Below are 12,507 nucleotides of genomic sequence, written 5' to 3'. Positions count from 1 at the left end.
AACAAATAACATACAAGGGAATCCCCATAAGCTTAACAGTTGATCTTTCAGAAGAAACTCTGCAAGCCAGAAGGGAGTGGCAGGACATATTTAAAGTGAAGAAAGGGAAAAACCTACAACCAAGATTTTTCTACCCAGCAAGGATCTCATTCAGATTAGACAGAGAAATCAAAACCTTTACAGACAAGCAAAAGCTAAGAGAATTCAGCACCACCAAACCAGCTTTACAACAAATGCTAAAGGAACTTCTGTAGGCAGGAAACACAAGAGAAGGAAAAGACGTACAATAATACACTGAAAAAAATTATGAAAATGGGAATAGGAACATACATATCAATAACTACCTTAAATGTAAATGGATTAAATGCTCCAAACAAAAGACATAGACTGGCTGAATGGATACAAAAACAAGACCCATATATATGCTGTCTACAAGAGACCCACTTCAGACATAGGGACACATACAGACTGAAAGTGAGGGGAAGGAAAATGATATTCCATGCAAATGGAAATCAAAAGAAACCTGGAGTAGCAATTCTTATATCAGAAAAAATAGACTTTAAAATAAAGACTATTACAAGGGACAGAGAAGGACACCACATATTGATCAAGGGATCAATCCAAGAAGAAGATATAACAATTGTAAATATTTATGCACCCAACATAGGAGCACCTCAATATGTAAGGCAAATGGTAACAGCCATAAAAGAAAAATCGACAGTAGCACAATCATAGTAGGGGACTTTAACACCCCACTTTCACCAATGGACAGATCATCCAAAATGAAAATAAATAAGAAATGCAAACTTTAAATGATACATTAAACAAGATGGACTTAATTGATATTTATAGGACATTCTATCCAAAAACAGCAGAATACACTTTTCAAGTGCTCATGAAACATTCTCCAGGATAGATCATATCTTGGGTCACAAATCAAGCGTTGGTAAATTTGAGAAAATTGAAATTGTATCAAGTATCTTTTCCAACCACAACGCTATGAGACTAGATCTCAATTACAGGAAAAAAATCTGTAAAAACTACAAACACATGGAGGCTAAACAATACACTACTAAGTAACCAGGAGATCACTGAAGAAATACAAGAAGAAATAAAAAAAAATACCTAGAAACAATGACAATGACAACACGACAACCCAAAACCTATGGGATGCAGCAAAAGCAGTTCTAAAAGGAAAGTTTATAGCAATACAATCCTACCTCAAGAAACAAGACACATCTCAAATAAACAACCTAACTTTACACCTAAAGCAATTAGAGAAAGAAGAACAAAAAAACCCAAAGTTAGCAGAAGGAAGGAAATCATAAAAATCAGATCAGAAATAAATGAAAAGAAATGAAGGAAACAATAGCAAAGATCAATAAAACTAAAACTGGTTCTTTGAGAAGATAAACAAAATTGATAAACCATTAGGCAGACTCAACAAGAACAAAAAGGGAGAAAACTCAAATCCATAGAATTAGAAATGAAAAAGGAGAAGTAACAACTGACACTGCAGAAATACAGAGGATCATGAGAGATTACCGCAAGCAGCTATATGCCAATAAAATGGACAACCTGGAAGAAATGGACAAATTCTTAGAAAAACACAACCTTCCAAGGCTGAACCAGGAAGAAATAGAAAATTTAAACAGACCAATCACAAGAACTGAAATTGAGACTGTGATTAAAAATATTGCAACACACAAAAGCCCAGGACTAGATGGCTTCACAGGCGAATTCTATCAAACTTTTAGAGAAGAGCTAACACCTATCCTTCTCAAACTCTTCCAAAATATAGCAGAGGGTGGAACACTCCCAAATTCATTCTACGAGGCCACCATCACCCTGATACCAAAACCAGACAAAGATGTCACAAAGAAAGAAAACTTCAGGCCAATATCAATGATGAACCTAGATGCAAAAATCCTCAACAAAATACTACCAAACAGAATCCAGCAGCACATTAAAAGGATCATACACCATGATCAAGTGGGGTTTATCCCAGTAACGCAAGGATTCTTCAGTATATGCAAATCAGTCAGTGTGATAAACCATCTTAACAAATTGAAGGAGAAAAACCATATGATCTTCTCAATAGATGCAGAAAAACCTTTCAACAAAATTCCACACCCATTTATGACAAAAACCCTTCAGAAAGTAAGCATACAGGGAACTTACCTCAACATAATAAAGGCCATATATGACAAACCCACAGCGAACATCATTCTCAATGTTGAAAAACTGAAACCATTTCCTCTAAGATCAGGAACAAGACAGGGTGGTCCACTCTCACCACTATTATTCAACATAGTTTTGGAAGTTTTAACCACAGCAATCAGAGAAGAAAAACAAGTAAAAGGAATCCAAATCAGAAAAGAAGAAGTAAAACTGTCACTTTGCAGATGACACGATACTCTTCATGGAGAATCCTAAAGATGCTACCAGAAAACTACTAGAGCTAATTAATGAATTTGGTAAAGTAGCAGGATACAAAATTAACACACAAAAATCTCTTGCATTCCTATACACTAATGATGAAAAATCTGAAAGAGAAATGAAGGAAACACTCCCATTTACCACTGCAACAAAAAGAATAAAATACCTAGGAATAAACTTACCTAAGGAGATAAAAGACCTGTATGCAGAAAACTATAACCTGATGAAAGGAATTAAAGATGACACAAACAAATGGAGAGATATACAATGTTCTTGGATTGGAAGAATCAACATTGTGAAAATGACTCTAGTACCCAAAGCAATCTACAGATTCAATGCAATCCCTATCAACCTACCAATGGCATTTTTCACAGAACTAGAACAAAAAAATTTCACAATTTCTATGGAAACACAAAAGACCCCGAAGAGCCAAAGCAATCTTGAGAAAGAAAAATGGAGCTGGAGCAATCAGGCTCCCAGACTTCAGACTATACTACAAAGCTACAGTAATCAAGACAGTATGGCACTGGCACAAAAACAGAAATATAGATCAATGGAACAGGATAGAAAGCCCAGAGATAAACCCACACACATAAGGACACCTTATCTTTGATAAAAGAGGCAAGAATATACAGAGGAGAAAAGACAGCCTCTTCAATAAGTGTGCTGGGAAAAGTGGACATCTACATGTAAAATAATAAAATTAGAACACTCCCTAACACCATACACAAAAATAAACTCAAAATGGATTAAAGACCTAAATGCAAGGCCAGACACTATAAAACTCTTAGAGGAAAACATAGGCAGAACACTCTATGACATAAATCACCGTAAGATCCTTTTTGACCCACCTCCTAGAGAAATAGAAATAAAAACAAAAATAAACAAATGGGACCTAATGAAACTTAAAAGCTTTTGCACAGCAAAGGGAAACATAAACAAGACGAAAAGACAACCCTCAGAATGGGAGAAAATATTTGCAAATGAAGCAACTGACAAAGAATTAATCTCCAAAATTTACAATCAGCTCATGCAGCTCAATATCCAAAAAACAAACAACCCAATCCAAAAATGGAAAGAAGACCTAAACAGACATTTCTCCAAAGAAGAAATACAGTTTGCCAACAAACACATGAAAGGATGCTCAACATCACTAATCATTAAAGAAATGCAAATCAAAACTACAATGAGGTATCACCTCACACAGGTCAGAATGGCCATCATCAAAAAATCTACAAACAATAAATGCTGGAGAGGATGTCGAGAAAAGGGAACCCTCTTGCACTGTTGGTGGGAATGTAAATTGATACAGCCACTATGGAGAACAGTGTGGAGGTTCCTTAAAAAATTTAAAAAAAACTACCATATGACCCAGCAATCCCATTACTGGGCATATACCCTGAGAAAACCATAATGCAAAAAGAGTCATGTACCACAATGTTCATTGCAGCTCTATTTACAGTAGCCAAGACATGGAAGCAACCTAAGTGTCCATCGACAGATGAATGGATAAAGAAGATGTGGCGCATATATACAATGGAATATTACTCAGCCATAAAAAGAAATGAAATTGAGTTATTTGTAGTGAGGTGGATGGACCTAGAGTCTGTCATACAGAGTGAAGTAAGTTAGAAAGAGAAAAACAAATACCGTATATTCCATATATGGAATCTAAAGGAAAAAAAAACAAATACCGTAAATTCCATATATGGAATCTAAAGGAAAAAAATGGTTCTGAAGAACATAGGGGCAGGACAGGAATAAAGACAGATGTAGACAGTGGACTTGAGGACACGGGGAGGGGGAAGGGTAAGCTGGGACAAAGTGAGAGAGTGGCATGGACAAATATACACTACCAAATGTAAAATAGATAGCTAGTGGGTAGCAGCCACATAGCACAGGGAGATCAGTTCGGTGCTTTGTGACCACCTGGAGGGATGGGAAAGGGAGGGTGGGAGGGAGATGTAACAGGGAGGAGATATGGGGATATATGTTTATGTATAGCTCATTCACTTTGTTCTAAAGCAGAAAGTAACACACTATTTTAAAGCAATTATACTGTAATAGAGGTGTTAAAAAAAATACCCAATTTGACTTAAGTAGTAACTTGAGCAAACAGTTTAATGAAGCTATTAAGACAAATAATACATTAACCTATAATCTGAAATCTGTAGCTTTCTAGTAGCCAAAACTCTAGTGGAAGTAGCTTTGCAGTAAGAACAGGGAAACCAGGCCATATTTCTTGCTGTCTTATCTTAGGACGTTGTATGAGGGTTTCCTTGTCTGTGCTTCAGTTCGTCATTTAAAATAGAGAAATTCTAATCTTAGATCTAACCCTTTTCCTATTCATGAAGTTTGTGGGAAGCTATTGCTGAGCAACATGTAAAGCAATTGGGCCCTATTTTATTAAAGTATGTAATTTTTTAAAGAATATTATTGATTTGGACAGTAAAGAATAGCCTGCAGGCAGATCCTGCAAGATGGTTCAACAGACAGACACACCTACCTTCCTGTCAGCACAGTCCATGTTTGGCAGGTGTAGTCCATTCCTTACAGGAAAGAATAGGTGCTTCATTGTGTTTCCAAAGTCAGTAAGCTTTTACAAAACTAAGTAATTGACATTTTTCTCATTTCTGAGATCAAATTTTCATAAATCATTCAACCTGAATAAACTGAGAATGTGGTTGTTCTAGTAATTGTTGAAATATAGTAAATACATTGCAAAATGTGATATTTAAGTATTTCCTCCTAACCTCTTACCTTAGCAAGATGTATTAAGAGTTCTAAATGGAAAGATATCCTACTGTGTGAAAAAGAAACTAAAGTAAAATGAGTCCATCTGTAAAGGAGAAGGCAAAAGAAGCACAAAACAGGTTCATCTCAGTAATTTGGCATTCCGTTGATTCAGAATTCATAGTGATAATAACTGTGCAGAGTAGAGCTTACTTTTACATTACGAGGAAGTTTTTTTAATAGTAATGCAAATGATATTGTGGGGGAGGGATATATTTAACTATCTTGAAAGTAATATTTTCTAACTTTTTACAGTACATCCTGAGAAATTCTATTAGTGGCATATCAAGGTTTCTCCTGGGAGTCATTTGTTAACAGTTAATTCAAGTTATTATCATATTTTACAGTACAGTTAAAATTTCATAGTGACATTTTTCTTCCCCCTCGTCCACAATTCAACGTAGTGAAACTTTGTCTTAAAGGATCTATGTAATCCTATGAATCATAATATTCAGAGTGTATAAAATAGCACTAGTTTTTATCACTAGGGCAAGTCCAACTAATACAGACTTATCTGTGAATACAGTGAATTGTCCAGTAAATCTTCTAGTTCAGGTATTTGCATCACTAGCTTAAACGTGGTTTAATGGTTGTATATTACTTGTGTAAAATTTACGTTTGAGAAATTTGTAGTAATAAATTTAAGCAAGATTTGCATTTTTACTCTAAGATCATTACTATATTTCTCAAAGCAAAGATACTTTTATGCACTGAATTGTTTGTTTCATATTCCTGTTTTCTATTAACAGAAGTCTTGATATATGCAGAATCATCCAATAAACTTGAGCTGTTTTCAGTGTTGCATGCATCCAATTAGTCCATCTAAACCAGTCTGTATGACGCTAAGAATACCCTCATTCCTTTAGTGTCTAGCTCTGTGCTGTGTTTATTTGCAAAGGACCCTCATGCATGGGTCCATATAAATGAGGTAAGCTGGAACAGACTAGACTGTGTCACTCACCAGTCTTTGAGGAGGAAGCTTTGTGTATATGAAAACTGCTGGGTGTGATTTTCACTTATAAAGAAGATTTCTGTGTGTGTAACACCAAGCAAGATTTTTTGTTGAGGTTTTATGCCTGCGGGAAAGAAAATAATAAGGGAAAAAAATCAACTTTTGTCAAGCAAAACTGTCACTCATTCAATGAATGTGATTTCCCTCCCATAGAGTAGTCTAAGAACCTACAGAATGACTTCTGAATTTTTGACTCTATTTTCAGTATAATTGGTGAGTTTTTAATCAACTGAAAAATCACTTATCTTTGACTCAGAAGCATATATAGTCATTGCTAGCCTATTTATATTACTCAGGAATAGAAACTTTTAAAATGTAGTACAGAAAGTCTGGTTTTATTAGCATCAAATCATTTTTATACATTTAAGTTATATTCATACCATTGAGATATCAAGTTTTTCCAACTTAGCCACCTAATACCTGGCTTTAAACAGAAGAAATTTAATGCATAACAGTTGTACAGTATACCAATATGTTACTTATTTAGCTAGGTAACAGATCTAAGGCTGATAGTATTTATGTATTGAAATATGTACTCTTGGTGAAAATCAGTTTGAAACTGCTCTATGTTTAATATGCCATCTTGTCATTGCATAGTAATGATTTCATTCATAACCGTAATGCAAGTAGGTAAATGTATTAAAATTAGTATCTTAGATTTTTCATGTAGCATCTAATGCTGACATAATCTGAAGATCTGGATTAAAGTTTGTGTTTTTGCTGTTTTTTTAACCTCAAATACTTGGCACTCTGCACCCATGTCTCTCACTTACAGTAATGCTTTGTTTCTTAACATGACTACCAAGAATGCTTGGTCACAGGCAAATACTGTCCTTTTTCAGCCAAAATATTCCTGACAATAATTGCATGTTTTATAATCATTTTTTTCCCTCCTGCCCCCCTGCCCCCAACTTAGGTTGGAAAGGCTGGTGGACGTCCTGAGGAAGAAGGTTGGAACAGGGACCATGAGGACAGTGATCTGACTGAGAAAAAAACGACAGTCTGGGGAAGCAATCACATCTGGTGACCAGGCTGCTTCATTCAACACTGTGTAAACACTAAAGCCTTAACTTAGCAAACAGTTGTTAGAAGTGGGACACTCCAACCACATTCCAAGTTGAGATAAAATCAAATCACAAATGTTTAACCACTTTGCTGCTGACCTGAGTTATTTATCCAAATGTATTAACTACAGACTTTTACCAATGGGTAGCTATAAAGTTGCAGCTTATTTTGTAACTATTTTATATCTCACTGTATTTAATATAAATATTTTTGCTGAAAGACCATTATAGAAACATAGTAAAGTTGGTCAGGATCATATCTTCACATATGGCCCTTTCTGAATGAAAATACAGCAGAGTAAATATTGCCTAAACCTTAATCCACTGTGTTAGGTCAAAACTTCAAATACATACATTTTTCAATGTAGAGTTTATTTCTTAACCAATGAGAGAAGCACATACATAAGAGTGTATAGTCTTCCTTCAATGCATGCATGTAATCTTTGTTAGTTTTAAAGAATATTAAGTATAGATACCAAGAATCAAATGTATAATTTGCCTTAATAAGAGTTTGGTTTATTAAAATTACATTAATCAAGGCATGATTTTTCTTTCACTACAAATAATGCACACTGTTTTCAATAAAAAGAGGGTATTGTTAATGTGTACTTATAAATTCATGGTGTCAATATTTTTTAAATGTTGGGTCTGAATAATGATCTAAACTCTATTTAAGCTGTAGAAATTGCCAAGTCTGGGCTTCCCTAGTGGCGCAAGTGGTTGAGAGTCCGCCTGCCGATGCAGGGGACACAGGTTCGTGCCCCGGTCCGGGAAGATTCCACATGCCGCGGAGCGGCTGGGCCCATGAGCCATGGCCACTGAACCTGCGCGTCCGGAGCCTGTGCTCCGCAACAGGAGAGGCCACAACAGTGAGAGGCCCGCGTACCACAAAAAAAAAAAAAGAAAGAAATTGCCAAGTCTGTCTAATAGGCTGGGATACTTTTGGCTTGAAAATTAGCATGTGCCAGCATGATGCTAAAAGGCAAGAGCCCATCAAACATATTAAGTATTCTTTTCTATTATCTTTATTTAGATTATCATTTGAATTTTTGTAATGGAGGAGGGGAATCTAATATATAATATACAAAAGAATTATAATTAAAAATATAAAGCCTTGGGGAAAAAAGTAAACCTGTGATTTGGTTCAGGATACCTACTTTTTTTTAATTTAAGGGATAATTTAAAATAATTACATCATGGCAGTCACTTCTAATCATATGAAATTATGAATAAAACTAAGATTTTTTGGCTTAGGAATGTATTTGACCAGAGGAAAAAAAATTTTTTTTTAGATTGAATAGATGAGAAGCTGATAGAAAATAAATATGAGCGGAGCAGGATGAAATTGACAAGTAGAGGTGGAATTAGTGAAAATTTTGTAGGCAAGTGAAAAATTTTCGAAGTCCATACAATTTTTTAATTTATCTTTAAGATTGAACTAAATCTACCATTGCCTGTTTTCAGGACAAGTACAGAATACTTTATTACATACACCATTGGAGATTATGCCTTTGAATGCCTTTGAACTTTTTCTACTCTATGATAAAGGTGCTTTATCATAGGGTAACAAAAGAATCATGATGCAAACAAGCTCTATTTCTTTCATATTAAATCCATTGAATTAACTGATAGAATCATCCCACTGAGTTCAAATTTAGAATTTACTCATGTTACCTACTTTAAATTTTTTTTTTAACTATGAGAATTAGAAAATAAGGAACGATAGGGGTTAAAAATAAGCTAACTGGATTTACTCTATAGTCCTAAAGAGAATTATAGCCTCTCACAAACCAGTGACTATATAACTATACAAATTTGGAATAATTTAGTCATGCATGTAGTCTTCTCTCTGAGCTCTAACTGAAACATGTAACAGCTCCCTATGTGAAGGAAGAGCACCTTTCAAGTCATGCAGGTAAGTAAAAAGAAACAGTTCTTGTCACAAAATAGTCCATTCCTGAATCCTCTTCAAATAAATCACAAGTAAACTTGAATTTTCAGATTATTCCTGAAGAACAGACAAACCTTTATTGAGTTATTTTGCTTGAGGTTTTATAAAACACAAAGTGTAGAATAAAGACATTTTATAATTTCCAAACATCTCTTCCTATAACTATACAATCAGATTAGCACAACTAGTTCCTATAATCAATATCCAGAACTGTTACAGAATTTGATATTATAACGTTAAATTTACAAAACAATTCTAACATCTACTGTTGCTCAGTGTAGGTAGTCTCCCCCAATTACCACATCCCCTTGAAAATGAGTTGTCTACAAAATTACAAATGCTTCAAGTAGTCTTTTTTTGGGGGGGCGGGGAGGGTTGTATGAAGGAATAAGCTTACCCACTGAAGATCAGTTCTTTACATATTCAATTATAATGCAACATCTGAAGTATTCCACCACTGCCCAGAGAGGTTGCTTTGAGTTTACTTTAAACATCAAATCTGATTCCTATAGTAACGTGAGAATTTACTTTCCCTTGTAAAAAATAAGTAGTTCAGAGGAAAAGCAGAAAAGATCATATAAATGTGTAGCACTCGATGATTTACAAAGTCCTTTCCCATCTGTAGTTTTATTTGATCCTATCAACAATCATATAATAATAACAATATATTATATATATCAACCACGTAATAATGATAATGATGATAGTAATTTTAGTAGTAGTAGTAGTACATTTTGCAAGCAAGGAAACACTCTCAGCAGGGCTAGGAATTTGCCAAGGACTGGCTAGGCCTTACAGCTGAGGTCTTAAGACTAAACTCCATGCAACCGTAGGTTTCCAGACCTTTCATTAAAAAAAAGTAAAAATCAAAGATTTTAACTCCTGCAATTTATTTTATTATTGTACCATTTCTTTTATACATATATTTGTGAATTTTCTACACATTTCTTTCAATGAAGTACTATAATATGAGCTGCATATGCAAATAGCATCACATTATCACTACCTCTCTATAGTGTTATAGTGGCAGCATTAGCCTTAGCCTTCACTAATTAGGAATATTGTGACAATTCATTGTTGATAAAAAATAGCCTGAGTTGCTTATAAGCAAAGCCTAAGCAGTTATAGCAAAGTTATTAGTTAATTATTATGTGAGAAATTTTCATTCTACTTTTATAAATAAGCCATTATGTTAAAATTATTTAAAATATTTTTCTTTTTTCAGTGAGAAAGTTGATCCTTTGTATATTTCAGTATGCAAATAAACTGATGAATCTTCTTATCTGGTCACTTACCAATAGAATTAGTTTATTGCACAAAAAAAGTTAGAATATTAAAAATGTATAGTTTTAATATTGAATAAAGTTGCATAAAAAGCCATTTTATAGATAGTGTATTTTTAAAGATAACTATTGAAGTGTCCGTCTTTAAATACTCATGACTAGTGAGGCATTATAATGATAAAATAGCCATGGCCTATACATTTGTCTTCTGGCATAAGGTTTGTATAGAACCCAAATTTTTCACAAGACATTATTGTGTTGTTGATAACTACTATTTTCAGGTAACCTGTCTATCCGTATTGAGATATATATAGATATATAAATACACAGACACATACACACACAAATACATTTGTCTTTCTAAAAAATTGATTTATAAGTCAATTGTTAGGCTTCAGTGATTTCAGCATTTTGTTCATCTTTTATTGCAAATGCATGTGGTTTCTGAGGCTTTTAAATAAATACATGAAATGGTTGAAAGATTTATATTGCTCGTGCTTAGCTAAATATGTCATCTCTAGAAAAGATGTGGTTTATTTTGGCACTGTTTTAAAAACTCAAATATTTTAAACATTTGTTAAGTTGGAGCTTGCACATTTGAACTAGTAGCATACGTTCCAGAATAGCATCTCAAGTTACCAAATTTTTTGTAATCCTTTTACTAGAATAACTTTTTTTGGAAAGGTTTTCTTTTCTTTTTTATTATGTACTTTAAGTTAAATTTATAAAGGTTGAAGTTATTTTTTTGATACATAAGTTTATTTACACATACATACATATTATTTTTAATAGAAAAAATCAGATTACATATATTTAAAATGTATTTTTCTGTTTGTGCCTAATAATATATCACTGCCGTCTTTTCATATTGGTATTCCATATAGAAAGCTCAATGTTATTTTTTTAATTGGATGAATATTTACATATATATGTATTTTTATTCCATAGACAGTTGGAATGCTTATTGGGGTATGCTTTTTTTTTTTCTCTTGGATTTCTCTTTATTTTTTTTTTAATTTATTTTTTTAACATCTTTATTGGAGCATAATTGCTTTACAATGGTGTGTTAGTTTCTGCTTTACAACAAAATGAATCAGTTATATATATACATATGTTCCCATATCTCTTCCCCTCTTGTGTCTCCCTCCCTCCCACCCTCCCTATGAAGTTATTTTTAATGTAGGATTTCATAAATAGAATTGGACAATGATAAATATATATTTTTAAGAATCAGTAAAATATTGTGTCCTATTGATATTTCTTTGCAGAAATCTTAATATACTTATTTTTAATGTTTATTGTGTATTGTTTTTGAATGTATATTGTTTTCTGAATATAGTTTTGGAGAATGCTTGTACTTTGGAAGCCACCAGTTTCTTGACTATCAGATTATTAACAAAGGTGCATTTTAATGCACAAACTCAGATATCTGAAATATATATTTACTTTTTTAGTCATATAAACTCTCTACTGCAAATCCTACACATTTCAATGCAATTATTATACATTTAATCAAACTTATAAGTGTTCAGTCCTGAAGACACGGTACTAAATATGCCTATAAAATATACTGCAGTAGGGAAACAGATTAAGTTCACTGTCAAACTGTGTCTGACTTGCTTGACAAGTTTAATGAAGATAAAATTCATTATGAACAAATTTATTAGGTACCTTACTACTTGCAGTAGTAAAATATTAAAGAGAAATAGTATTTTTGGTAAACATGGTTAAAAAGAACCTACCAAGGGAAATCAAATTCTCTTAATTAAAAAAATAGTAGACTGATTCAAATCTACTACAAAGCACCTCTACTAATTTTGGAATTTGTATGTGGAATATTGCAGTAACCAATAGCTGAAATCTAAAAACATTGCTTCTGTTGTGTTTGATTATTCAATCAAGATAAGGTAAATATAAACAGACTATGTAACACTCTCATCTGTAGTGAACTTAGAATTTAGAGCT

The 12,507-nt window shown here is 33.4% G+C and overlaps 1 protein-coding gene across 1 annotated transcript in view; it reads left to right on the top strand.

Moving 5' to 3' along the window:
• MIPOL1 (mirror-image polydactyly 1) overlaps window positions 1-8,165 on the top strand; it is a 299,590-nt gene extending 291,425 nt beyond the window's left edge. The window contains exon 13 of the mRNA XM_079912918.1: window positions 7,161-8,165. Coding sequence (XP_079769044.1) covers window positions 7,161-7,227 — 67 coding nt within the window. The 3' untranslated portion in view covers window positions 7,228-8,165. The remainder of the gene's footprint in view (window positions 1-7,160) is intronic.
• Window positions 8,166-12,507: the final 4,342 nt, after the last annotated feature.

Source organism: Stenella coeruleoalba (genome assembly GCF_951394435.1).
Source record: "Stenella coeruleoalba genome assembly, chromosome: 2".
NCBI lineage: Eukaryota > Metazoa > Chordata > Mammalia > Artiodactyla > Delphinidae > Stenella > Stenella coeruleoalba.
This window is presented reverse-complemented; position numbering and strand designations above follow the sequence as displayed.